The sequence below is a fragment of the Chlamydotis macqueenii genome, chromosome 16, assembly GCF_036417535.1.
Source record: "Chlamydotis macqueenii isolate bChlMac1 chromosome 16, bChlMac1.mat, whole genome shotgun sequence".
Classification (NCBI taxonomy): Eukaryota; Metazoa; Chordata; class Aves; order Otidiformes; family Otididae; genus Chlamydotis; species Chlamydotis macqueenii.
In genome coordinates, this window is record NC_141571.1 from 9537218 (window position 1) to 9563724 (window position 26507).

General features: G+C 39.8%; 1 protein-coding gene across 1 annotated transcript in view; it reads right to left on the reverse strand.

Annotated features, from left to right (window-relative positions):
* Window positions 1-13693: 13693 nt before the first annotated feature.
* BCAS1 (brain enriched myelin associated protein 1) overlaps window positions 13694-26507 on the reverse strand; it is a 55090-nt gene continuing 42276 nt past the window's right edge. The window contains exons 11-13 of the mRNA XM_086761045.1: window positions 23920-23985; window positions 19930-20196; window positions 13694-14649 (exon numbers count right to left, since the gene is read on the reverse strand). Of these exons, the coding sequence (XP_086617171.1) occupies window positions 14575-14649; window positions 19930-20196; window positions 23920-23985 (408 nt within the window). The 3' untranslated portion in view covers window positions 13694-14574. The remainder of the gene's footprint in view (window positions 14650-19929; window positions 20197-23919; window positions 23986-26507) is intronic.

Here is a 26507-nt window from a genome sequence, read left to right on the forward strand (position 1 = left end):
TCCTAACTATGTTAAAAATTATAAATAAAAGTCTTTCTGGCTCTGGTAAATAAGCCTTTGTTCATCAGCCATCAGGATTCAAATACATGGAGAGTTAGAAATATATACCAAACTTCCCAGGGATGAAAGCACAGCAGTTGTAAGCACAAGGACCTCAAATTAAATTTAGGGTTTTTTCCTGTTATCTAAGTGCCTGCCTCCTTCCAATAACTTCTCTTTTAACCTGCAAGTTCTGATTAAAGGGTAAACTGCTAATTTCTTCAGCCAACAGGCTTAAATACTTATTCTTATCACCAAAGAAATCTCAGTGCAGTGATGTGCCTGTCAGAACCGACTGAAGAACCTCAACATTTGCCTCATTTACATAAAAATTTGATCTGGATCCGTGACTCATATCTGCCTGAACCAGAATGCTGACACCAAATACCGGGAACTTCAGACACCACGTTGAGTAGGAACCATCCTTTATCTTTAAAGAGAGAGTTCAGAATATGCTTTTTCCATTATTAAACTGAAAACATGTATTAGTCAGTTTTAGAATAGTTTCACCATTTTCAGTCTCAGGAAACACCAGAGTTCCTAAGAGCTGCAGCCGCAGACGAGAACCCCATTGTGTGAACTATTGTACAAAAAGACCCAGATACTTCACAAAGACAATGCTTTCTCCGATTTATAACGGAAGTAGGAAATTAAAAATTTTCCTTTATGCTGAAAGGACAAAACTGATAATGCAAACTCTATCTAGGCCCTGCTGAGTGTTCTGTTCAACCCAGATGAATTTGTACTAGAAATAATACCGGAAATGCTGGCAACTTTTTTTCTCAGCTTCAGCGTAGGGCAGGGACCGTGGATACTTTGGACCGGTGCAGACTGCAGGATAAGAACACTTCCTTTTAAAAGCAACTGGTTCTGCGGCAGCTATTCTGCTGAGGTCACACAGATGACAAGTTAAGGATCCCAGTTGTCCCAGTATACGCAAGGCTTTCTCATTGATAACTCAGCTGTCTGTTCAAGCTCAGCCTATTGTGACAGGTATGACTGCACTCCTATTTTACTCATGCAGTTACAACTGCATACAGTATTTAATTAATTATGTACGTAACTAGGCAATTATGTATCTCACTAAGCAATTATACAGTTATCTGACTCGTACATGAACTGAAAGCACAGAACAGGCTGTACAACTGTATATACACTATGACAGGTGTAAATCACAAATCACTTGTCTTTGCTTAACTGTGTGCAGTTGTCAGCCATCAACTCTATTCATATTTTGTACCAGACATGCTTCAGTTACTTCTGTTAGGTAACAGCTCTCCCAATTGGATGTTAGTGCTAGGAAGGAAAGGTTTACAGTAAGAGATTTCATAGGTCTCAAGTAGAAAATTGAAAGTAGCTTTCTGAGAAGGAGGTGGTGAGAGTAAACAGCCCAGTTTTTTCTTCAAGTCAGTGTGATAAAGTACACAGGTAAGCACATTTCCTTGCAAACAGCCATCTGTCCCAGCAAGGCTTTGTCACTCTCTTGTCATTAGCATTGTTTTTATTTCATTCTTAATATGAACAAGGCAGTAAGAGAACAATAACACATCCACAATAGCACTAAATGTGACTTCCGTGTTATGGTGTCGACCATGATCTCTTGACCTTTTTGTTTCTTCTGCATTTGAAAGACAAAGAGAGAATGGAGTGGGGAATATGTCTTTTCATATACATAAGGCACTTACTCTCATTTATCCGCTCTCTTTTTAATTTAAAAGCACTTCTGTGGCACTTGCTTAACATGCATGTCACACTGTGCATAGATACATTTTTAGGCACGTTATTTTTTTTTTCTGTCCTAAGTACATTAGTTTTTGCAAGGCAGCAGATGAAGAAGCCAGAGCTCTCATTTCCCCTTTATCATCACCCCTTTCCCCTCCAGTGACACTCCTTCACTTTTGTCTGCCCCGCTCCCACAGTCACACATGCCACATCACCTTTTAATGAGTGGGATCCCAGAAAAGGTACCAAATGAACCCCCATCTCCAGTGACACCCTGAACAGTGCTGAGCGGGAGCTCTCCCGAGCCAAATATTAGGAATTAAACCACACAGTGGCATTGCTTTATTCTTTGTGAAGGAGGGGAGGATTAAGAGGAAACCTGAACAGAGAGTACTGGACAGCTTGAGCTGTAAATTCTGGGGAAAAAAAAAAAAAAAAAAAAAAATCAAAGAGTAAACAGGGGAAGAAGCAGGGAGGTGTGCACTGTTGTCCCATGCTCAGCGCTAAGCTATGGTTAGGATAAGCCACCATTTTGCTGAGGCTGCAGAAGCGTTATTTACCCAGGGCACCGCTGTGAAGAAATTCTTCTGAAAACATTTTGGAGGACCCTTTCATTAGCCTCCCTCCACGATCCGAAAGATCCTCCTAAAGAAAACAGATGACTTGGAGTTCACTAAAACGGTGTCCCCCAGCGCCTTCCCTTGCAGTGACATCCCCACGCCTGGCACACCAGCACCTACAGGGACCACTCCCCCCTCCCTGATCTCTGCGTAAATTTAAATCATGTATGTTTGGGGTTTTGGTTGGTTTGTTTTTATTTTTTGATCATTATTTGTTTTTGTTGGTGGTGTTTGTTTTGTTTGGGTGGTTTGTTTTTTTTTTTTTTTTTTTTTTTGTGTCCAGGTTTCTATGAATGGGACGACAGGAAAAAAAAAAACAAAAAAACAACCCAAACCCTGCAAGTGCTACTGTGTGAACAGTTTTAGCGACTGAAACATCCAAGAAACAGTCCAAGTGCCCTCTACCGGCACTGGAGAGAAAGATGCGGCTGGATAACGGGGGTGGGGAGGGGAGGGGGTGGCAGAGAGAGGAGGGAAGTGATATTGAGCAATAGCGAAAGGAAACTGTGTCAATAAAGTGGGTATGGCCTGAAAACTATAATCACATAGCACAACTATTACATTGTTGGCAGGCTGGGTTGTTAGTGTAACGTACAGTACATGCCAAAAAGCACATTGCTGGGACGAAAGCAGTAACAAGCCAGGATGTTGAAACAACTGTTTTGGAGGTTGGAGGTGGGGAAGGGGAGATAATGAAACTCTTTAATGTAATGTCTGTACTTTTGATACAGAAGATCCCCCCCCCCTTTATTTATATTTTTTTATATATATATATATTTTTTTTTTTTTTAAATTCTGGTTTTAAATGTCACATTGGAAAAAATTAGTGAGGGAGGTAAGGAGGAAAACTTGATTATTTAGTACTTAATGTCTTCATTTTGAAGTTGAGAAAAGCAGTTGTGCAACAATGACATTACCACATGAATCTGGTCCTGGAAGAAATTATATCATGTGTGTGCTTATGGGAACTTAATCCATGAGGTCCCAGGAATGCCGGGATTGTATGTGTGTACATGCACGCACACACACTGACAGAACAGTTCATGGAAAATCTGTTTCAGAGTCATTTTTGGACAGAACAACTCATTCTTGCCCTGTTAGAAAAGCAGTGTGTATGATTTTATTGGTACCACTGACATTTTGTGAGTTTGGAAGATCAAGAAGTCCTGTGTACAATCGTAGGGCATACAGAATTTACTGAGTTCAGTAATCCACAGGATCTTATTGACTGCCTCAATAAAAGTTAAAACAAACCTAACATTATTGCAGATAAACAGATTAACTGCAGTGAGACAGCAGGGCTATGTAAGAAAAAGAGAATTTAACAGAAATTCAAACAAACTTTGATAGCCTGGTGGTTAAAAAGATACGTAATTCTGGGAAAGTACTTTTCAATTCCTGTAATAACAGCAGCAACTTTTTTCAGATTTACTGAAGAGACCATGTCAAGAATGGAGAGTCACACAGCATTCACAAGACACAAAGGCACTGGGGAAGTGAAGCCCAGAACAGGAGAGCTGGACGGAGATGGGATTCAGCTGCTGCATGAGGAAGCAGCTTGGGGAAGTGACAATTTTGTCTGTTTTTCTGCCAGGAAGGCAGGGGAGGAGACTGCTCTGTACAGTCTGAATAGAACTGTAGGGGATTGCGACTACTCACTGGAAGATTGACATGACAATTATAAATCCGTGTATGATGATTATAAATCTGTGTATGGTGTCCTTTTTCCTCTGCTATGTCCAAAATCAATTTCAGAAATGTCATATGCTAAGTAATTCAGTAAGTAGCTGCAATACTTATCATAGTGGGAGAGGATGAGCACCACTCAAGATCTGTAGCGCTGCATCTGTTCGGCACTCTGCGATTCTACTAAATTCTGTTTAGGTAATCCTGATGTATGCCCACTTAATTACAGTACAGCAAATCAATTTCTGACATCTAAATTATCCTAGCACATGTTGAAACCTACCAGAAATGGCAACAAGATCTTGTGTGAAATCAGGTTCGTGCATTATACTTTTTCTTAAAAAAACATGTTTTATGCATTTGTTAGATTGGAACTTGAGGTGAGAATCACATCAAGTTCCCAGTAACCACCACCAGATCAGCCACAGAGTATCAGCCTAAAAAGGCTTAAAATCTTGGTCAGCATTCTAATGTAAAAATAAATAAATACAAAAATTCTCCTGCTAGCCAGTTAGCTTAGGGTCTTTTTCTGTATGAAACACATGTTAGTATTTGATTACGCCCTTTAATAGTGTCCATCTGTGGAAAGGGCTGCAGTGCTAATACATGTGCGTGAAAGTGGTAATCTTATTCTCAATACCAAGGATTGTTTTATCTGCTTCATCTTTAATATTTCATTGCTGAGAACAGGTTGTACATATGGTTCTGCAGCAGCTTGTTTGCAGTATATTTCATTGTGAACACCTCCCTTTTCACACCTTCCCTTTTCCACCTAAGCTGATTCTTTATACAGTGCAGCAACATTAGCTTCTATATGGTGTTCATCATCCGGCCCAAGCCTAAACCTCCTTGTGAGCCGGATATTAAATCATACACAGCTCACGACTAGTTCTGATAATGAAAGTTAAATATCTCACCAAATGCAACAGAAAAAAAAAAGAAAAAAAAGAAAAAAAAAAAGTCTATCTTGCCTAAGTGCGGACGTACCTCACTTGAACAACCACGTGTGAATCAGGGCTATGGTACGAGCGGAAACATTGTCCCCTGGAGACAGTTATCAAACCTGTCTTCTGCATAAATGCCTCAGGTGTAATATACACTGGGAAAAGTGAAATTAAACACATGTATGTCGCTATCTTTTCACATGCTCCTTGCACACTGTTCTGGGAAGAGCCTGGCTTGTCCTTGCATGGTTCAGGGTCTTCCATTGGCATGGAAGTCCCAGGTTCTGTGAGCTCCCACGAGCAGCAGAGGACAAGCAAGCCCCACAGCCCCATTTTGGCCCCTTTGCAAGAGGTGGTGTAAGGCCATCTGTCTTGAACTGCACTTTGAGAGGACTGTGAGGAAAACAGCCATCTCTTATCTCTGGCTTTAATGTAAGGAAGCCCAATTACATCTATGAAGTACAAGTAAGTCTATGAACAATAATGTATTATCTTACTGGAGGTGTCTATTTTGAAGGTAGATGTTGCATTAACTTCCAAAACCTGATCTTTCCAGAGAGAGAGCAATTTTTTTTTCCCCTCTTGTGCTGGTTTTGGCTGGGATAGAGTTAATTTTCTTGGTAGTAGCTAATATGTGGCTATGTTTTGGTTTTCTGCTGAAAACGGTGTTGATAATACAGAGGTGATTTGTTATTGCTGAGCAGTCAACAGCAAGATCCAAATTCAGACTAACAACTGGAATAAAGATCTCACTTTAAATATCTGAGATGTTTGTTGGTGATAACAACTTGGTTACTCACATTAATTTTAAATTTTCCTGTCAGATTGCAAATTGAGATCTTTCAGAAATATTTAAGTACTTCATGTTCTCTTGTTAGCAGATATCAACTAAATGTATTAAGAGGTCAGATATAAAAAAGTACTGAGATAAATGCAATCAATGCAGGAAGTCTCACAATTTTTCATCCTGAAGACTTAGAAAATATTTCTCAGAAACAGATAGTAAATTGTTCCCAAACTTACAAATCCAGTTCCAGATTAACATCACATTTTTCAGCTTTTATAGGAACTAACACTACAGTCTCAAGAAGAGTCAATTTGGGGGACTAAATTAAAAATAAATAAGAAGGTTGAAAGCATGCTAATAATGTCGGTTTGGGGTGACTTTTACAATATCTCATTGCCAAAGAATCAGCATTCATAAAAAAGTTAAGTTCTTTAAGAAGTTACAAGCCAAATACCCCAAAATTGAAGCATCCATAATCATTAGTTGCTTAGGAAATTCCTGGCAAACGTGCGTACATAAGAACAAAGATACATCTGTGAACAAAAAGCTTAAGGAACACTTTCTGCAAAACCCTAAATACTATTTCCATCCTAGAATACAGACATTTACAAGTAATTCTGCCAGTAACCAGTAGTAATTTTAGTACAATGTTTGTTTCCAAGTACTTGAAACAAGAGTACCTACTCTTGTGTAATGGACTAGGAATAGTAACTACCATCTTTACCCTGTCTACAGTAATTACATTTTTTTTCCCTTGAAGCTAGAAAAATGAGCCACAGACTTGATGGAAAGATAGAAGTTTTTTTCTAAATTCTTCCACTTTCAGCATATGGTTTAGTTTCAGTTTTCTCCAAGATAGAACAATATGCTTTACAGGAGACAAGATGATGAATGCTTAATTTTGGGTTCAGTTAAAACAAACAACTTTCTCTAAAAGCACATGCTTTGTTTCAAAGTGACATTTGTTAAAAGCCTCAGTGTCCATATTCTATTACATCACTGCAGGTCAGCTATCATGACTGACACTGTGACATGGGACAATGAAAGAAGGCAGATTTGCCTTAACCCTCGCCGTGCCACATCTCCTGTACGCTCTGAACGCACCATAGACTTCAGGTTCCTTTTGCACTCCTTCTAAATCTCTTTGCAACAATCAAGGTAGACTACAAACTTAAGATATGTAGAGATCTTTGCTTGCTGAGAAAGAAAAAAAACAAAACCAAAACCAAACAAAAAACCAAACAAAGCCCTCTAAGATTAACCCAATAAAAACAGACTAAAGAAGTATTTACTATAAAGCACACACCAAGAAACAATATTTCATGCTGTCTGGCACAGGCAGGCTTTCTGATGCTGACATGCCAAAATTCACCATCATTCTCTCACATAAAGATGCTCCATACAAGCCCTGCTCAGGTCTCGCAGTGAGGCTTTAAACTGACACATCCCCACTTCCGAAACACTAGCACATTTTACGGGGAAAGGTAACCTTAAAAAGTAAGCTTGTTATTTCTGTGATGAATGTTCCTATGTACTTCTGGGCTTCAGTATATTTACATTTTAGCATTGCCATTCACCTTTAAATAAATATTGATGGAGGTCAAAGTTGTTTATGTTTTCAGGGTTGAAGTTAGGTGAAGTCCACATTTAGGCTTCTAACCAGAAAGGCGGGAGAGCGTATCACTTCACTGCATTACAGGTGTGTAGCACTTCTGAAGGGTTGGTTTTTAATGAGAGCTTGAGCTAAGGCATTGCCACAGCGCTTCCAGACAAATCACACCACAAACTCCAGAGAAGGATAAACCCAGAAAAGTTTATCAAGGACTGGTGTCTCCTTGGGAGGTCATCAACGGACTACATGTAAAAGGTTGAGCACATACTCCACATTAAAACAGATAACAAAACGATCCCACCATGGCCCATCTGCCTGAGGCATGGTTCAATAAGGAAAAGCTCCTACCTGGTCCTGTCCAAACCTGGCCTTTCTTCTAGCAGCTAATGTGCTAGCTCTGGCTTCCTTCCCAATCCCTTTCAAAGGAGCTTAAACCTTCTCAGAAGCTCATATATGAAAACCAGCTGAGCTGACTCACCCCACAGCAGTAATTAACCCTTGTTAGGTCTCTGTGGGACCTGCAGACCCCACCACAACAGCAGATTTGATGGAGAAAAAAAAATAGTTTTTACTTGTCAGTTTTGCTGGCAGGATTGCATGGAGGTGAAAGGATGGAAGAAGAGAGTCAAAAATTATAGTCACAACATCAATAAAAACCTTAGCATAGATTTAGTCACACTGGAATTCAGTTTGTGTAACTCATGTCTGGCAGGGGTGCTCTAGCTCAGCTGCCAGCACTTAGCTGCAATCACCAAAATGCTTCTAGTATGCACCAGTGGTGGGTTCTCTGGGTACAGGGAATTGTTTCTATAACATCTAAGACCAGGTTCTCCTCAATGATTGGGGATTTGCATATAGATACAGTCATTTTGTGTCAGTAAGTAAGTGTTAATAGAGTTATCTAGCCTTGATTACTGAATTTGATGAAGGATGCCAGCTGATCTGTGCTGCAGAAATTTAAGAGGTTACTGTCTCCACCTACTTGCTCTCCTATTCTTCTGGCACCTGAGCAAGAGGACACTTTTCAGTCATCTCGGGTCACACCCAGGGATTTTAGTTTACAGAGAAGAGTACCTAAGGCTATGAAATACTTTCACAGCACGGTTTTACTTCTACAGGTCTCCTATAGTACGTCCAGAGAGAATCACCAGGCTTTAGGAACTCACCAGCTATCTATTTATCTAGATGTTTGTATGAACCTCTTCAGCAAAGCAGCATGATGTGCATTCATACATAACATGGTATCACCTCCAGAGGGGTAGCAACAAGCACTTATCTTCTTATATTTACTAGAAATAGTGTAAACTATGCAGGGATAGGAATTTATGGTCTCCTACAGAGAGGCTGAGTGAGAAGGCTTTGAGAAGGAACAGATACGGGATCAGAAGCAGGCAGCAGGACATCTGCAAGCTAAACTCTTGCTGTTCCTGCAAGCCTTGCTTTGCAGCAGCAGTTAACAGCGCTGCCCACTGCCCTGTTAACTCACGCTCCCTCCCAGCCCACACAGGTGGAGGCTGAAGCCAGCTGCTGGCAAAATCCCACGCTTTCTTCCAAACCCTCTGTGCCCTTGAAGCAAGGCACTCCCTGAATGCAGCACTCTGACAACCTGTCTGCAGAGGAATCATGACAGCAGTGTTTTGATCTGGGCCTTCTAAAGTGAATGAGCGATAGGAACATTTTCAGTACTACCAGACAGACATATGTTCTTATTTCTATCAGCCTTTTGCTTATCGAGGTTATACAATCTATTTGTGTAGGAATAGGGCATTTGATAATTATATGCTTTTCCAGTACTGCAAATTTGTGGTTAAAAAAAAAAAGATTAAAAAAAGATTGCGTCAGAGGCAAGCTCAATTTTACAAGCAAATTTTTCACAGGCAGTTTTTTTTCCCTCCACCTATGACAGCCACAGCCAGTGCTCAAAAGCTGCAAAGAGAAAGCTTCCTGTGATGACAGTGCCTCAACATACTGGGTTACTTCAATCTCATTTACTCAGGTAATACAATTTCAGTTTATGCCAACTAAGGATCTATTTCTCCAATTGACTAGAAACTGCTGACGGAAAAAAAAAGTGAAAACTCTGCAACTTAATCCTCACTTCCTTTATGTTTTCCAAACAACTCTAATGAACTAATCACAAATATCCTTAAAATTTGTGAAGTACTGCAACAAAGATGAGTCTGCAAAATTCTAATCATGTTTTAAATGTTCTGAAGATTGTGTTCAGGGTCCGTCTTTATCATTCCTCACGCATTGTGATAAACATAAAGGACCTTACTCCTACTTTGTGTAAAGGTAGGTGAAGGGGTAGTAAGCATCACCTGCTTACAGCGAGATGTGATAAAGAAGGAATTTGGACTTTGTACCTTTCCGGTTTGAAGTCAAATCGCTAATGCTTCCTGTGCAGGAGGCTGATTTCCTATGCAGTTTAGTAGGTGATAAATTTAATAGGAAATGATTAAGTAAAAGCAAAGAGTGTTGATAAGGGTTTTATTCTTCTTCAAGGCTTTTGATAATTTGTTTTTAGAAAATAATACAATCTTTAAGGAATTTATACTCATCTTCAGCCTCCGTCAAGGCTGCTGCAGAATTTCCTGTTTTTGTGTTCTCAGAACTGCTAAACTGCTGAAGTTGCCAGTAAAGACCTGGGTGTGTTATCCAGAAGAGGTGGAGCCTATAGCAAATCCAGATTCTTCACTGATATTCTCAAATGAGTATACTGAAGTTAGAACTATTCCATCCCTAACCTCACAAATGGGGTCAGTTCCCACAGCCACAACTCACCTGGGCATTAGCCCTTTCTGTTTATCTTCTGTCGTGCTATCTTTTCTATGTATGAAACTACGGATTTTGTTGCATAAGTTGCGTGAAAGCCAGCTGTAAACATTTACGTATAAAAAGGTATTAAGGTAGTCTTAAAACATGTTTTAAGCTCTGGGTGCAGAATTAGCAATGTGAAACACAGAAACCCTGGAAGCAGCTTTGTTACTCACTTTGACGTCAGATCCTGGTCTCAGTGTGAGCAGACCGATCCCTTGTCTCCTAAAGTGAAGAAAGCTGGTCCAGCTTAACACCACCAGGCTGAGGGTAGATACAGGTCTGGCATGGTCAACAGAGAGAAAAGTCTGTACTTTCTAGATACTCTCAAAAGTGTTATCGCTTTGCAAACCTCCCTGGGAATGCAAATACAGCATGGTCGATGGATGCACACATTTCAACAGAACAAATGCTTTCAGCAGACAGGTAGCCCAACAGCAACTTCTGAAGATCTTCTTAAACAGGAACAAGAGTGTAATTATGATATTTTCAGGCATATATTCTGTAGGAATTGGGACCCGCAGAAACTCCTTGGCGGTTCCCCCGCTTTGGCCAGGGCCAGAGTGGCTGGCAGAGGAGGCCGAGGGGACCCAAAAGCCTGCGGAGACGGTTGTGGGGCACCGAGGTGTGGTGCCTGCCCACACAAACAGCCGGCACTGCTCTGGCACCAGCCTTTAAAGCAACATTTCAGCTCTCACATGCAGTGAGGTCTCTTTATTTCTGTGACCCACCAAGTGGCTCCTTACATTTTATGGCCATTTTGCAGATGCCAGGAGGCCCCTTCTCAGCACTCCCACCAGAGAAAAGCCAGGCAGGGTCACGGCAGCCATCACAAACCTACTGTCCCTGAGCACGGACATCGGTCAGGCCTGGCCCTGAGCACTGCCTCAGTTTCCATCTGCCCCCTGAAATGTGGGAGAAAGAGTGACAACTCTGTCAGTCCCCCTCCCCAACCTGTGGACAGGGACAGGTCACTTCAAGCCAGGTGGTCAGCTGGATGTGGAGATGGGCCTGGCCACGGACATGGGCTTGGCCAGGCCTTGCTGCAGCTACCCTGGCCATGGCCTCCAACGGAGCCCCCTCAAAGACACCCGCTCCGAGACACACATAAGACAGCCAGGGGACAGGGCAGGCTGGAAAACCACCAGGCTTTTGGGTTTTATTTAGGCAAGGGTCTTCAAACAATGCTTACACCAAATAAATAATAGCTGCTAAAGTGCAATTACCTGTTTTGTGTGTGCTGGTAATTAGCTGCTGGTTATGCGCACAATTAATGGGTGAACTGTTTAACAACAGAAATCACATTGTTCTTCTCCAGCTGCGCATTGTGAGAGTCAGCGCAGGGCAGTTTTGCCAGGAGTTATCTGTAAAAGCCTTCTTGAAGTGCAATGAACTTAAACATCTGGACAGCTTCCAGAGAAGAACAATTGAGCTCAGATACACTTTCATGGGAGATAATTTGCTTTCAGGTTATGAAAACCTGTGGCACCCAGCCTGCTGCGAAGCTGCTCGCTTCTCCGTGTTGCGATGGTGAGCTTGGCTCACCAAGGGCTCGTCCTGGAGCGAGTGGGATATGTGTGGCAGAGCTCTGAAAATCACCAGGAACGCGCTTTTTTATGGATGGAGAGGCTAAACATCTCTTTGTTGGAGGGAAGCATTTCTTACACAAAAAATAGCAATTTTAATCCATTCCCTGAGATGTTTATATGTATGAGATTGCACTAGCTTCTTGAAATTACTCTGAAATGCCTACATGAAACACACCTTAAGATCCTTGAAGCAGTGTGATTTGCTTCAGTTCCCCTCAAAAGATCCTATGTGTAAAACGAGAGCTTATTTGTTGACAATGGAGTCTAAATGCAATGTATTGCTTTGGCTGCTCTTTTCCTTTGTCTTGGGTTGCAGCCTCTTCCAAAGCTTTGATTTCCAAATGACTTGTTAAGCTTTACTGGGCCAGAACATAAAAGTTGTACTGTTATGTTTCTTATATGGCAAGTGGAATGCGGAAGCTCATCTTAGCTGTGGATGTATCTCCTAAGACCTTTCTTCCTCTTGGGGCTCCATGTGTTGCTGCTTTACCAGAAGGCTGACTTGCTTCTTCAAAGCTCGTGTTGTTCCTCTTATCAGAGAGGAATCAAACAAAAGGGGGAGTTTCTACGTTGGAGGCAGTGCCAGCACTAACCATTATTTCATCTGCAATAATAGCACAGTGGCATAAGGGGCATCCACAGGCAAACTTACTGTTTTTCTTGTTTTTCTGCCAAGAGGATTTCCTGATTCCTTAAATTAGCTCCATTGCCAAGTGATACGGTCAAATCACATGGTCAGCAGTCCTAATTGCCTTGGAAATGCAGAATTCGATCGATGCAGACCTGCTGCTAAAGCATGGACTAAGGAAGAGTTTTTCTCTTCCACAGAAGGCCTGATCTATCCATAATACAATAATAGTATCTACACTATCTGTAATACAATAATATCTATGTAGTCTGTAATATAATTAATTAACCAGAGCATTTTTTAATTTGAAAATCACTTAATTACTATTCTAATACAGAGGTAATTACAGCAGTATGAAGTCACCAAATAGCACGATAGCTTATTCCTCTTTTCTGATAACACTACGCTGACATCTGGCACTTTCATACCAGCATATTGCCATAGTGGTTGTCTCACTGTTTGTAGCTTTATATGCATTGACTTAATTAAAGCTGTATACTCTTGAAGTGTAGACAAAGATTAAGACTTTTTTTTTTGTAGAGCAAAGCTGGATATAACAAGCCAAATTCTTCTGTCATGCTACCATAACCGGAGATGCACAGAAGTCACCGATCCTGCACAGACGTAGAAGTAGGTCGTTAGGAATCATGTTTGAAATCTCTAAGCAGTCACTCTTGATTGATATCACTTTATACGACATCAAAAGCCCATTGTGCTAGGGAGGAGAACAGAAAGTACTCTTATAGCTAAAGGACCTTTTGTCTGTGCTCTCTGCTCATAGAACCAGTGACAAGTTTTGGTTGTCCACTGCAAATCCACAGGTTTGCAGAGGCCGTTACAAAAATACCACCTACCTACAATGGCTCATGTGGAGAAACAAAGCTCTCTTACCTCTGTCTTCTATGACTAGTTAGAAATGCAGTTCTGCAGATTTTACAGAATTCTCCCTTGATTTCCAGTTATAATCTTTACTCAAATAAAGAAAGAATGACAGCCATTCGCTCTGCAGGCAGGGTTTATATGTGTTGATCTATGCCTTATCAATCATCAGAAAACAGGGATGTAAATAAACTTTGTTTTAAGATTAAAGCAGCAAATTATTTTTCTGAAAGGATAAGTATTCGTTTATTTAATCACAAGGAGGTCAAAATATACAGTACTGTATCACTCAGATGCTAGTGTGGATTAAAATGTCAGGCCCATGGTTCCCTGTCCAGGTTAGCCCAGGGTTGAATAAACCACATAAATCTTTATTTTCTGTAAAATTTATTAACTACAGTTATTACAGGAGTCTTGTGAAGCAGGGAGGTGCCTGGACAGCCTTGATTTTGGTTTTTATTAGGATTAATTACAAGTACGGATATAAACAAATATCTGATGAAACATCTAAGTTTCCTATCATCTGCAAAACATTAATAACAGGATTGTAGGTACAGCCTCGGAGTTAAGACTATGGTGGGGACGCAGGTGCCCCCTTGTGTTCCTGTTAGAACCTTAAATAGTTTTTAATTTGTTATCCCACCTCATCAAGACAAGAGAGAAGATTTCTCAATCATGTAAAGCCTTTGCATTTTAACGTTTTAATTTACATTAATAACCAACATGAAGCATAACTTTATAACCACTGATTCTATTATACTGCAGACTTCTTGCTAATTTCAGCTCTATTGAAAGCCACAAAAGGTGACTTGGTTGTTTTTACATTTAAGTATAACATTTATCAAAGAAGGTTTTTTTTTTTTTTTCTGGCTGCTTTAAAGCTCTCTAAAGCTGAGGATTTGTTGCTCATGCCTTGCTGCACAAACTGCATTCCTTTGTCACATGCATTTTTTTTCTGCCGTTTATTTAATTCACTGCCACTTTCTTACCTTACATACTCCACCCTCTATAGACTTAAAATCATCCACATGACCTTTCTTTAAATATACTACACACTGCTTGATGATCTTTAGAGTTGCTTTCTAACATCTAATGAACAAACCCTGTAAATGATATACCTTAAATGATACACCAATGTTTGCTTTAGCTTCAGGCATTTGATGACAGCCATGTAAAGGAAAACAATGAGTCATCTCTTCTGCAAGGGAGCTTGCAGAGAGCTGCTGATCCTTCAGCAGCCACGTGTGTTCGTTACTTGGATTTCCCAGCAGGCAGGATAGACACTGGATCTGTTTGCACTTCCGCATCAGACATCCTTTTAGAGCCCTGTGGAAGAAGATATAGAAATTTATAAAAATGTTCAGTATTTCATAACAGTTAAGGTTGGGATTATGTGTTAGAGTTTTTCTAGCAGATATTTTCCACTCATTTCACCTCTCTGCTTTTCTTAATTTGCCTTTTATTTAATATACATGAGTATTTGAGCACCATCTGCATAATGATAACCCCAGAAAGCTACTGCCTGTGACTTTGCCTACATGTGTTGGTTATTTTAATATAATTTTCCCAGTCAATATGGAAAGCAATTGTCTTCAGAAACTGGAGTAATGTACCAGAGACATGTTGCTGTGTATTTGTAGTACTGAAGTTCTGGCATAACTTTCTCTGAAATTTCCCTGGCCTAAATGGTTCACTGAAACCACGCTAAGAGTCCTTCAGGCATGATAAATAGTGTATTATAGCCAGCCTTGGTCTGCTCTAAGTTAAAGGAACATTAAATACTTTCATGCATGACAGGTATTTGACAATGTTAGAGTAATAAAGCTTTTCTACACTACAAATATAATTCTGGGTTTGGAACCAGTTCAAGACACTAATCCGGCTTAGATGAAGGAAATACATAGAACTAGCTATACCAACTGAATTTTTGACCAGTAATTGATAAAAACTTGGCTTTAGTTTAAGATGCCTTGACCTCATTTTACTGGCCTTGAAGCCATTGAAACTTCAGAACATGACAGCAAAATGGATCCACAAACACTGTTTGAGAGGTCACTGTTAACATTGTGTAGGATGGCAATCCTATTTGTAGCCAGATGCCTAAACTATTACATGCTAAACAGAAAAGCAGCATGACAAAGCTAAAGGTGACTGCTATGTGCTTTCCCTACAATAGGAACTGTGCAAAATCATATGTGATTTGTCCTTTCACACAGTACGTTTGACATTGGAAATCTGACTCATCACTTCAGGTCACCATAGGGCTATTCTGTGTCAGACTGGGAGAGTGAAAGATCTCAAGTTCCTCATCTCTTTCAGGGAAGTAAAAACAGTGGGTTTTTATAATAATTAGACTTCACCTCACTGATACTCTTTAAACTTTTCACCTTTGAAAATCTAAGTATAAAAAAGAGCAGACAAGAATCACAATGAACTGAAAGAATCCTCTCTCTTAAACTAGCAGTAATCTCGTGCAGCTCAGCCAGCTACAATGGGTTTGCTTCTGCTTACCCTGCTGTTGAGTTTGGAAGATGCTCTAGAACAGAATATTTTTTTTTTACCACTCATATGTAGCAGCAAATGGAAGACACATAAAAAAATGTAATAGGTTCTAATATCTGTCAAGCAATCTAGTAATTCCAAATTTATCCAGCAACCCTGAAAACCCACACATCAGTTAAAAGATTTCCCACATTACAAGAGTAACGGAGTCTGTCAACTGTAGCTGTTCCTCTGTGATGCATGAAGATATCAAGCCATTTCTAGGCTGATCTAGGAAACAAGATGATACTATTTGCCATTCTTCCTGTAAATGGGTGGAGGAAGGAGCAGAGGAGAGGAAGCTCATTTGAGATAATCCCCTTTTTGACTCATTTAGCACATTTGCAGAAGTGTCATAGGTTATTTGCTTACACTACAGCCTCCCTGCTGCACCCGTTTTCAAGATGGTTGCTGATTAAAGCAGGAAGCTTTGAGGGAGACTGGCTGATGATTCTTGTTAAACTGGAATTTCCAAGCCCAGTCTGAAATAAAGAACTTTGTTCCTGCCCTTTTAACGGACAAATTCCAGCTCTGCTGTCAGACTCAGAAGCACGGGTATCGCTGGCTCATGTCTTGCTCTCAGTTACTTTGCATAACCCCTTCCAGTGCAGTGGAAGTTGCCTGCATTTGTGACAGCTAAGCTGGAACATGTTATTTTGGGCAGAGCACTTTAAAGTGCACACACAAGAATGTCATGGTATTGGAGTATATTTTTTTTCCAGCTTGCGCTCAGAAGTTTGTGTCCATATACCAGATACTCTGATCAGAATAGGTCAGAATAGTTTCCGCATGCTAAGCACGCCCAGCCTCTGACAACTTCAGTATGAGTTATTCCAGCTCAGAAAACAATATCATTAATCTTCTGTGTTTTTTTTTTCTTCTTTCTACTAAACTTTTTAAGACTCAGTAAATACCTTTGCATTTTATATAGCTTATAAATTCATCTCTTTTACCATAGGATCAGCCACTGGGCCTTATCGTCTGTGCTAAAACCACGCAGCCAGGCTGTAACACTGTTTGCTTGCATAAGTGGCTCCATTTCTATCAAAAGTTTCAGTATTTGTTACCCCAACTGGGAGCAGATGCTTGAACTGAAGTGTTCTCATCAGCTGCATTCCTGCACTATGACATCCTCTTACTCTGTGCCCTTTCCCAGAGGAACTGACGGATCCAGGAGAGAGTGATGTTAAAATAGCCGCTATTGAAATAGCTCGCCAGAATTTAGAAGGAGCTTGGTGGACACAAATTACATTACCAATAAGGCCTGCTGAATCCCCTCTTAAATATCTCCTCTTTTATTTTATCAGCATAAAGCTTAATATTTCTGCTGAGTTGTTACCAGATATTCGAGCTGTTACCTTAAAAGGGAAATTCTGGCATTGGTTTGTGTGTGATCTAATACTTTTAGATTAATGATTACACCTTTCTGGGACTTAGTATGATCACCTAGGAGATGTGTAGATTATTTTTTAGAAGCATTGCAGAACCAGGTTACTTAGGTGTGGCTAATCTTATTGGGGATATTTGAAAAGAGGTTGTCATTTTCTGAGAGATATTTTCCATACACAGGTCTCATTGTCTTGGGCTTGGGTTTTTTTTTTACCCCCAGTTCAAAAGCACAAATAAACTGACCAAATCAGCTATACGGTTATCAAAAACTTTACTGTTTTTTTTAAATGCCATCTTTTGTTAACGGCAGAGGGAAGCTGTAGGAATACTACTGGCCTCTCTAACTGCAACAGAAGATAAGGGGTTATGCAGCCAAACTGTCTGGCATACTACTCGAGCAATCAAAAATCTCTACTTCCTCTACCTTTATTCTGCATTTTTTTCCTAAAGGATCTTTTTACCTCATCACAATCTTCTCTCTTGAAGAAAAAGTTTTTTCTTACACTTAGAATCAGACACACTTTTTCTGCCTCTCTCTTTCATGAACTTGCACTTGAAGACTCTCTCCCTGCTAGCTTGCGCTTCCTCATACCTCCCTTTCTGGAATAATTTTGAATTTGTATCTATTGTTAAACTCTATCAAAGATTTTTGGATACAGCTTGGATGAATGACACCATACAAAAATAAAGTGCTTTTGTCAACAGACAAACCCTTTCTCACACAGTGGCTACAGTGAGAATTTTGGCAAAGGAGGGCTGCCAGTGCTTAATTTCAACAAACCTCCAAACCAGAGAAACAAATCTCAATTACCTCCAGAAATAACAGAAGTAGCTAACACTTGCCCCATTCCTAGATAACCTCTGCCAGAAAAATGTGGGTGTTCCTCCCCCTCAGTTAACATAAGAGATCTGTTACCATCATCTAAGTGGTTTAACAGAACTCCTGATTTCACTGCTGGGGGGAGGTTGCCCATACCCACAGCAGGACACAACAATTAGCTAGTATAATTCACAAATACATATAAAATAATATCCTGTCTTTTTCACATTGTGCTAAGCAAAAAGATTTCTCCTCTTGACTTCACAGTGAGCCAAGATGAGTGGAAGTCAATGCAACTTGGAAGTAACTCCAGGTGAGTTCCAGGACTTCCTTGCTCCATTGAAACTTCAGGAGAATCCCACTGATTTTGAGGTGGACCAGGATTTTACCCTAGAACAATGGGGTGAGACAGAAAGCAGAAGTGGCTGAACTCTTGCTAATCAATATTGCAGAAAGGTATTTTTCCTTTGTTCTTAATTCCTCTTCTAATGTGTGATTATTTTGGTAATGCAAATCGCCCTCTGCAGGATACATAGTAATTCTGTGAAATAAGTGCAAATTAAACACTTCTTATGATGTGGCAAAACATCTGCCTCTGAATGAGTCATACTGGTCTGCACGGCAGCCTAACTTCATAAGCTGGTGTCCTAACAGGGCTAATTTTCAAATCTGCATTACCATTACAATCTATATTGCTTGACTTCCCTTCTTTCAGGGACGATTGCCTAGCTGTCTTTTTCTCTCTTGACAGCCTTAGGAGCAGGGTAGGGAGGAAGGAAGAAAAGCTGTGTGTCTCTCAGGGGGGCAGATTCACCAGGAATCGTTGTCAACTCTGTTTAGGTTATATCACTTGAAATTTGTGACGAAGTCAGTTTACACACCAGGTTTCCAAAAGATGCTAAAAATGACCCCATAGCTCTCTGGATTCATTGCTCTTGTGACAGTATGAGGGAAGAGGAGCAAACTGCATCCTTCCAATTGATTTATAAAAAGCAATGGAAATCTGCCCTCTTGCAGAGACTCGAGAGGCAGCCCCAGGTCTAACCTGTGCTTTTATTTCCACATTGGCCCCTGAGTATGGACAAGGGAGGAAAAAAAAATGGTTTCCATTTATTTAATGCTTCGAGGAACCACCAAGCCTTACAGAAAAACATCAGTAACATCAAGCCTTATAGAAACCCAGATTTTTAGTATGTTAAATTCTGTTATTTCCACATTTCCAGTTTCAGTGAAGGGGGCATAGCAAGTTCAGGTTAAGATTTAACAACATAAAGCAGGAAGAAAAAAATACCATGTGTATTTTTTTTTGTATGTGCTTTAACTAGTCTATAACTGGTTGCTAACACGAGGCATTTATCTTGTGACCACTATGCTGGTTCCCACCCACCCAGTGGTCTACCTTGATTTTTTTTCCTTGCAGGGATTTCCTGCCTTGCAGGGATGCCCCAGCTGCTCTGAAGCAGCAGCTGAACCACCATCATGGCAAGCAAGTTATTCTGGTAAACCAGCACCACCTCCACTTTTCCTTAATAAACACACTAATTTGTAGATGGTTCTGTACCTGCTACAGGAGCAGTTGAGTCATCCCGGTAGCCAAGGCATGAACCTCTAAAACAGGGGTGTGGGAACAATTATAGCTCTCCCGTAGTAAACCATACCTGCCTGTGAATCAGTACCCTGAGGCCCAAGTTTCCTTGCCTTTGCCCAAAAACTTGCGGTTGTTTGGCCTTATTCCTGCAAGCTGCTTGTGAAGTTTCACTCCATCCGAGCACACATCTCACGTGGTTAACAGCTTGCAGGCTGGGTGCTTAAATCAGCTGAAAAATGACTAAAAAGATAAGATCAAGTTAACGTACAAGGCCCTTAAAAAACCCTCCGAGTGACTGCCTCTTCTCGGTCTTCTTGAAGGAGGGTTCCTTGGAAGCGTCTCCTCCGTTCTGGATGGAGTCGGTCTCGGCTGCTTGCTGCTCCCTGGAGTCTGGCTGCTCTCTGGTTTCCTGTTTGCTGCCTTTCTGCTTGCTCAGCTCCACTGTAGACTTCTTGTCTTTTGAACTCTCTTTGCTCTTTTGGCCCAAAGGTTCACTTTCAGCTGGGGCAACTGGCCTCTCTGTGGAGTTTAATGTCTAAAGCAGTTTCAAACAATGGTTATTTTTAGTGTGAAACATAAACATTTTGGAAGGCGATCCATAAATATATTAAAAAATGAAAGGCCACCTGGCAGGGAGAAATCCTGCTGTCCAACAGGTTTTCATTTACAGAGTTTGGGATGAACTCCTGCAGCCTTGACTTAGGGAAGGACTCCCAGGGAGCCGATAGAATTACTTACATGAGGAAAGACTGCAAGATCAAACCATCCCTGCATAGACTTGCTTTATTTATGTATATGTCTACGCTAAAGCAGAAAGCATGCATGAAGAAATGCATGCATTGCCAACTCCCCCAGCTTTTGCATCTTGGGTGTAAAAGCACCCAAAAAGTGCAAGGGAAATATTTGGCAGAGGAAAGAAGTAAAAGACACCGTAAAGCAAAGGATAAAAATAACTCTGCTATAAAACTGCAACACTCCACCAAAAATTAACAACATAGGATTTGGCTATCGAAGGCCAAAGCACCATTGAAATTTTCAAGTACAAGTGCAAAAAGATAAGAGAGCAAATATTCCAAAGACAAACACAAGGACAGAGCACTTATTTATAGTAAAGGAAAAGATTCTGAAACTCAGAAGTACGGAATATGTTTGAAGTTCACAGGAGAAAAATCAGATCTGGCAAACAAAGGGTAAGACAATGAAACTGTCGCTGTTTGCAGGGTAACAAATGACCATGATCTGATGGGGATTTTCTTTTTTCTTATGCAAAAAAATCATATTGCCTTATTTATTAACATAATAATTAAAATAACACAAAAGTTTGTCATGTTGAAAAGCTGGAAATCTTACATCTGCCCTCAGGGCACAGCCCAGAGCTTAATGCTGTGTCATTTTTCCAACCTTGGGAATTTTACCAATAGTCTTGAAATATTTGGCATTCTTCTAAATGCTTCAGGTTATACACTTACATGACAAGCTTAGCTTTCATTAAAAACAAATACATTTTTAGACATCGTGATTTCAGAGAAAAACCTGAAAGCAGAAACTCTAGAGAAACAAAATGCAAATACACCTCTCATATCTATTAAAAAAAAGCCCTCAAACCACTGTAATTTTGGGGAAACAAGAATGAGAGGGGGTAGCAATACTACCACTGGCCTTTTTCACTTGATTCACCTTTCTTCCCCACCTAATCTTAAAAGACCCCACATTTAAATTATAGAACCTGCAACCATTTAATACATTCAGTCTTGACCTGTTAGCTTAAGTCCTCAACAGAATATGTGGTTGTATTTAGCTATTCCTTTTCCAAAGGACACACACACGTGTGTATATATTTGCTTACATCTGGATTTGTCTGCTTTTAGACTTAAAAATACTGCCATGAAGCTAGTCTTTGCTCTAGTTCTGCAGGAGATACGTGAAGACAGCACATGAAATCTGCAGATGCAGGTGATCAGTAGCCCCATGCACCACAGGCAGGCATCATCTGAGGGTCACTAATTCATTAAAGTAAATTCAATATTCTCAGAGTACAGAACTGTCATCTGGGGCTGCACAGACACCACCCACTACCTGCATCTTATTCACCTCACTTGAGGAGAGATATCCATTTGGATGCACTTCTAAGCGATGCAGGAGCTCTCCCAGCACAAGGACAAACAGAACTTCATAGCCCCAAATTTAATTTTGTCTCTTTCTTTCTGACTCATTTTAACTATCAGACGGGAAGCTCTCGCTTTCTGAACCCATCGGTTAGTTTAACAAGATCCTTCTTACTCTTATTTTGCCTTGCCCGCTTTTGAAATGTTTCTCTTTGGTACAATTGCAAACATGCACATTCAGTTCAAAAATAACCACAGCACCCCAAACACAGCTATGAGACTAGATACATCTGAGTTCAAAGGTGCCAGAACAACTTCTAACCTTTATTAACACTCTGTGAAATCTGTGGGTTTGTTCTGCGGGTGTAAAATTAGAGTCGAGTCTTCCTCACCACACGTGTTTGACTGTGTAGGTGCCTCATCGTTACAGCAGCGCAGCCAAATCTCAACTGGATGCAACGGGACTATTTCTGTGAGCAGGTTGGGGCCTTTGATGTTAGTCAAACAAAACACTTAAAAAATATATTCATAAGACATCTTCCAGGCAAAATAAGAAAAAAATTTTCAATCAGATAATCTCTTTGAGGTGTTTCATATTAACCTTGAAAGGCAGGAAATTGGCATATTTTATATTGATGGGAGCAGCTCAGGAAATACAAAGTGAAGCCTATGAATAATGAAACATGTTAATGTTTCTTATTCTAAAGGGTGATCTGCACCTGACAGATTGCTTTTAGTCTCTCAACATTAACAATGCCAATGGAAGGAGGAGGAGGGGGGAAAAAAAAAAAAAAAAGAAGATTAACAGGATAGTATTTTCCCCCATCATGTTACATGAGACCTTGATCCTTGTTTTTTAAGTGCAGAAGACAAAACCCTAAATTTCCCCAGATTTTTGGATCAGTGTTGTAATGCATTTCTGTAGCACACACAATGGCAGTGATGAAAAGCAAAGAAGAATCACAGCATTCCAGAGATGTGAAAGCGTAATTTAAGGAGATCATTTCACAGAAATTCTAAAAAAGGAAAAAAGTCAACAGCAGATACTGTCTTCCTTGAGCTCTTCTGTGTAATCAAATTGTGCTGATTTACACCAGTGCAAGCAAGAGAAGAAGGAAGACTAATAAGTTGATTAAAAAAAAATGGAAGGAAACTGGCTTCTAATTAAAATAATAAAAAGGAGATCCAGGACTGTAACTTTTACTCACTTACCCAGATCATTTCACAAAGCTGCTGTATGAAATAAAGAGTAAATAACACAAGACAAAACCTGTATATTTGGGATGCTTTTAAAGAAATAATAAAGATTAACCTTAGTATCACAGGACATAATGAAAAAAGGAAGAGAGAGAAAATAATTTTACTATTAATTTCAAAAAGAAAACAAAGGAAATTCTGAAAGGTCAGTTTTCAATGCAACTTCAGTTTTGCTCAGGTTAAAGGAAACCCTATGTCTGTACACAGAATCTGTGTTTTATCTCATTACTGAATGTAGTTATTCTGGATAGCTTGACTTGCAACAGGTGACGGTTTGACTCTGAGAAAAGGTAACAGCATTTGTATTTCTAATGAAAATGTGATTCTTCTGAAGCATTTTAAATCCATAAAAATATTAGGTAAATGTCACATCCAAAGTTTTGGTTTAGCTTTTATAAACATAGAATGAAAGAAACAAAAACAGAATAAGAAAAAATATTTTAACGGCTTTTGTTAAATTGCAGTGAATGGTTTTCATTCTCACTTTCATTTTTCTTCTATAGAGTTTGCACCTAAGTGATTCTTTCCTCAGCAGACAAGTAAATTGACAAAGTAAAAACTATTCTAGCTGTGTGTATTTAGTTTCAGTGCCTAAGCCAAGGTACATGCAGAAAGCAAAATAATAGCAAGAGAGATAGGAATAAATTGAACATAAACCCACTAATTATTCTGAGAAAAGGAACACAGCTGGAAAAAAAGCAGTGACCCTTCAAAATCTCGTTTAATAGTATGAATAGGTAAAACAAAAAAAATAAGTAAGGAAATATGTAAATATATGAAGCGCAGTGAGCATGTAGCACTTTTCTTTCAGTGATTTTGACATTTCAAATCTAGAGTTTTATGGAAGTTGGTGACAACAACCCATCACCAAAACATGAAAAAATCCAGGCACTTACTTGGTGACTGGGGCTCAGGCCATTTACCTCTTCTGAGCTGGTTGTCCCTCCATCACCCTTGACTGACTAAAATAACAAAGGATTATAGAACTTCTAACTGGGTTCCTGTTTGAGGCACTGAGTCAATATTAAAACACACATGAAAAAAAAAAATGCACGGTTTGATTTAAGGATACCCTTTACAAGACCAAAACAAAGCCAGACATTTCAGAAACTCTCCCAGCAGTTTTGAAACACCCACATCTCCACTGCAGATTTTTGCTAGTTCTTTTCTCAGTGAAGTGATTCTCTCCTGAAAGTCAATATTCCCATTAAGGCCTGAGAAATATGAATGAGGTCTCAGTGGACCAGAGATCATATCAGCCAGTAAACCAGACAGTGCTATCAGCCCTGCCGCTGTAGTTTTCTAGGAAACAGCTTTTGCTTGCTTTTCAGAGGCAAATCTGTCTTATAAGATCTAGTGGGACTTCCTTTCTATTTAACGATCATACTAAGTGCATAGCACGTGAATAATTAAAACCCACTCAGCTTTATGGATATATTTTTATATTTTATCATCAGCATCCATTTTTTCACAATTTTTGCTTTCCAGTTGATGCCTTCTCTCCATACACATCTCAGTAACGGCCCTTCCTGGTGCCCACTCTTCCCAGCCAGGACAATCAGAGCAGGTTCTGAGGCTGCAGCGCTGGCAGGTCATTCACAAAAAACCTTGACTCCCATACATGTTTTTAAGGTATGATGCCCTGCTTCTATCTAGATTTAAAAATGAGGAAAACCAGTTTGACAAAACTAGCTCAATGAGAAAAAAAAATGCAAGATTTGTGACAATTAGATTGAGGTTTAGTTACAATTAGTAACAGAAAAGAAACAACGGGACATATACATGTTTAATTAAAAAGCATGTTAGAGGGCTCAATGTGGTGTTCTCCTGAGTACTATATAAACCACAGAGCTTAGCAGTAAAGCATAAAATAAACTCCAGAATTTCAAAGTGCCCAAATTTAAATGTTATTTTTCATTGCATGAGTTCAATGAAAACAATGAAAGGATGTGACTTTTGTTCTAAAGATAGATCAGGCGGATTTGTGGTTTTCTGCAGCTTGTAGATTTGTTACTTGAAGCACAACAGTATCAGCTTGATCCTATGTATGGTGATGTTTCAAGGACCTATTCCAGTCTCTGATTTTCCTGTAAAACCACAGAAAATCAATATGTAGAGCAGCAGCATGACAGAAAACTAAACCACTCCATGACAATTCATTACTTGTCACAAACTGTGGGAAAAATTCTCCTTCTGGAACATGCTGCTGCTCAGTCTCTTGCATGCTTAGGCTCATGACTCTTTATCTGCCTAAGAGGTTGCAGAAATGGAGGGGAGGAAGCACAGCGTGGTCTGTCTGAACCTTGCAGGATAGAAACTCAGTCCAGAGTGTATGAAGATGTAGTGTGATAAGATCTAGTCTGCATTTCTGTTTCAGTAAGGCTTTAAACGCCTCCAGAAAAAAAAAAGTTTGTGCTATAACAGCAATCACTTTGCTACCTTTCTTAAAAAAAAAAAAAAAAAGAAAAGAAAAAAACAACAACAAAAAAAGCACCCTGCTTTAGCCAACCTTTATAAAGCCACATTTTTTTTTATTGTGGGTTTTTTTTTTTTTTCCAGAACACAAATAACAGAATAAAGACCTTGAGGTCTTTGCCTAGACAAAGTTCCCTCTTGTCTTCAGTGAAACGTCTACGTAATGATCACAAGGATTTCCCTCTAGAGCACTGCCAACCTCTTATTCTTGCCTTGGTCATTTAGGATTGCTGCTGCTGAAAAGCTTTCTGAAAGGGTTTTCTGCTTTCTGCAGCAATAAAGGTGGATCAGCATATCTTTACTTGGAGGAGTGTGGGGACAGGCATTAGACTTGCTACATTTTGATGAATAATGAAGGAAAATTAAGGTAGGACAGCATAAAATAGTTATTCTTGATTCCAAATGCTGTTTAGCACTTAGAAGTTTATTTACGTAGGGAAATAGGCCAGCAGAGACACTGCAGACAATTTGGAAATAAAATCTTTTTTATTATTCCAGAAAGATATATTCTCCTTGGGAGCATCTTCATTAATCCAGAAACAGGACATTTTATTTGCAGAGACCATACTCAGTGCTATTCCTGACCAACCATGCTGCCAGTCAACTTCCCAGCTGAGGACAAAAAGCTACAGCCTCAGTCTACAGTTGGTAATTCTGCTCATTCTAATTAAAAAATGACATTTTACATCTTTCTTATCTCCACAAAATATGTAAAACCAGACATTTTGAAAAGACTTATCTTACCTAGCTTTGCATTTGTGTATATTCTGTGGAGAAAAGCAGGAACTTTCAGGGCTCACATCATCTGACATGACCTAGATCCCAAGGGGCTCTCAGACCTGCTCCCCTCTACTCAGTGCCTTTAAAGGAGACCTGGAGTGACTAGGTCAGGTGTAGCCATTTCTATCAAGACATCTGCATTGGGTCTGATGTATCCCACTTTGTAGATAAGATAGCTGTTTGATTTTGATTACTGAGGCATGAGCGACTTTCAACTGGGAGCACAGGA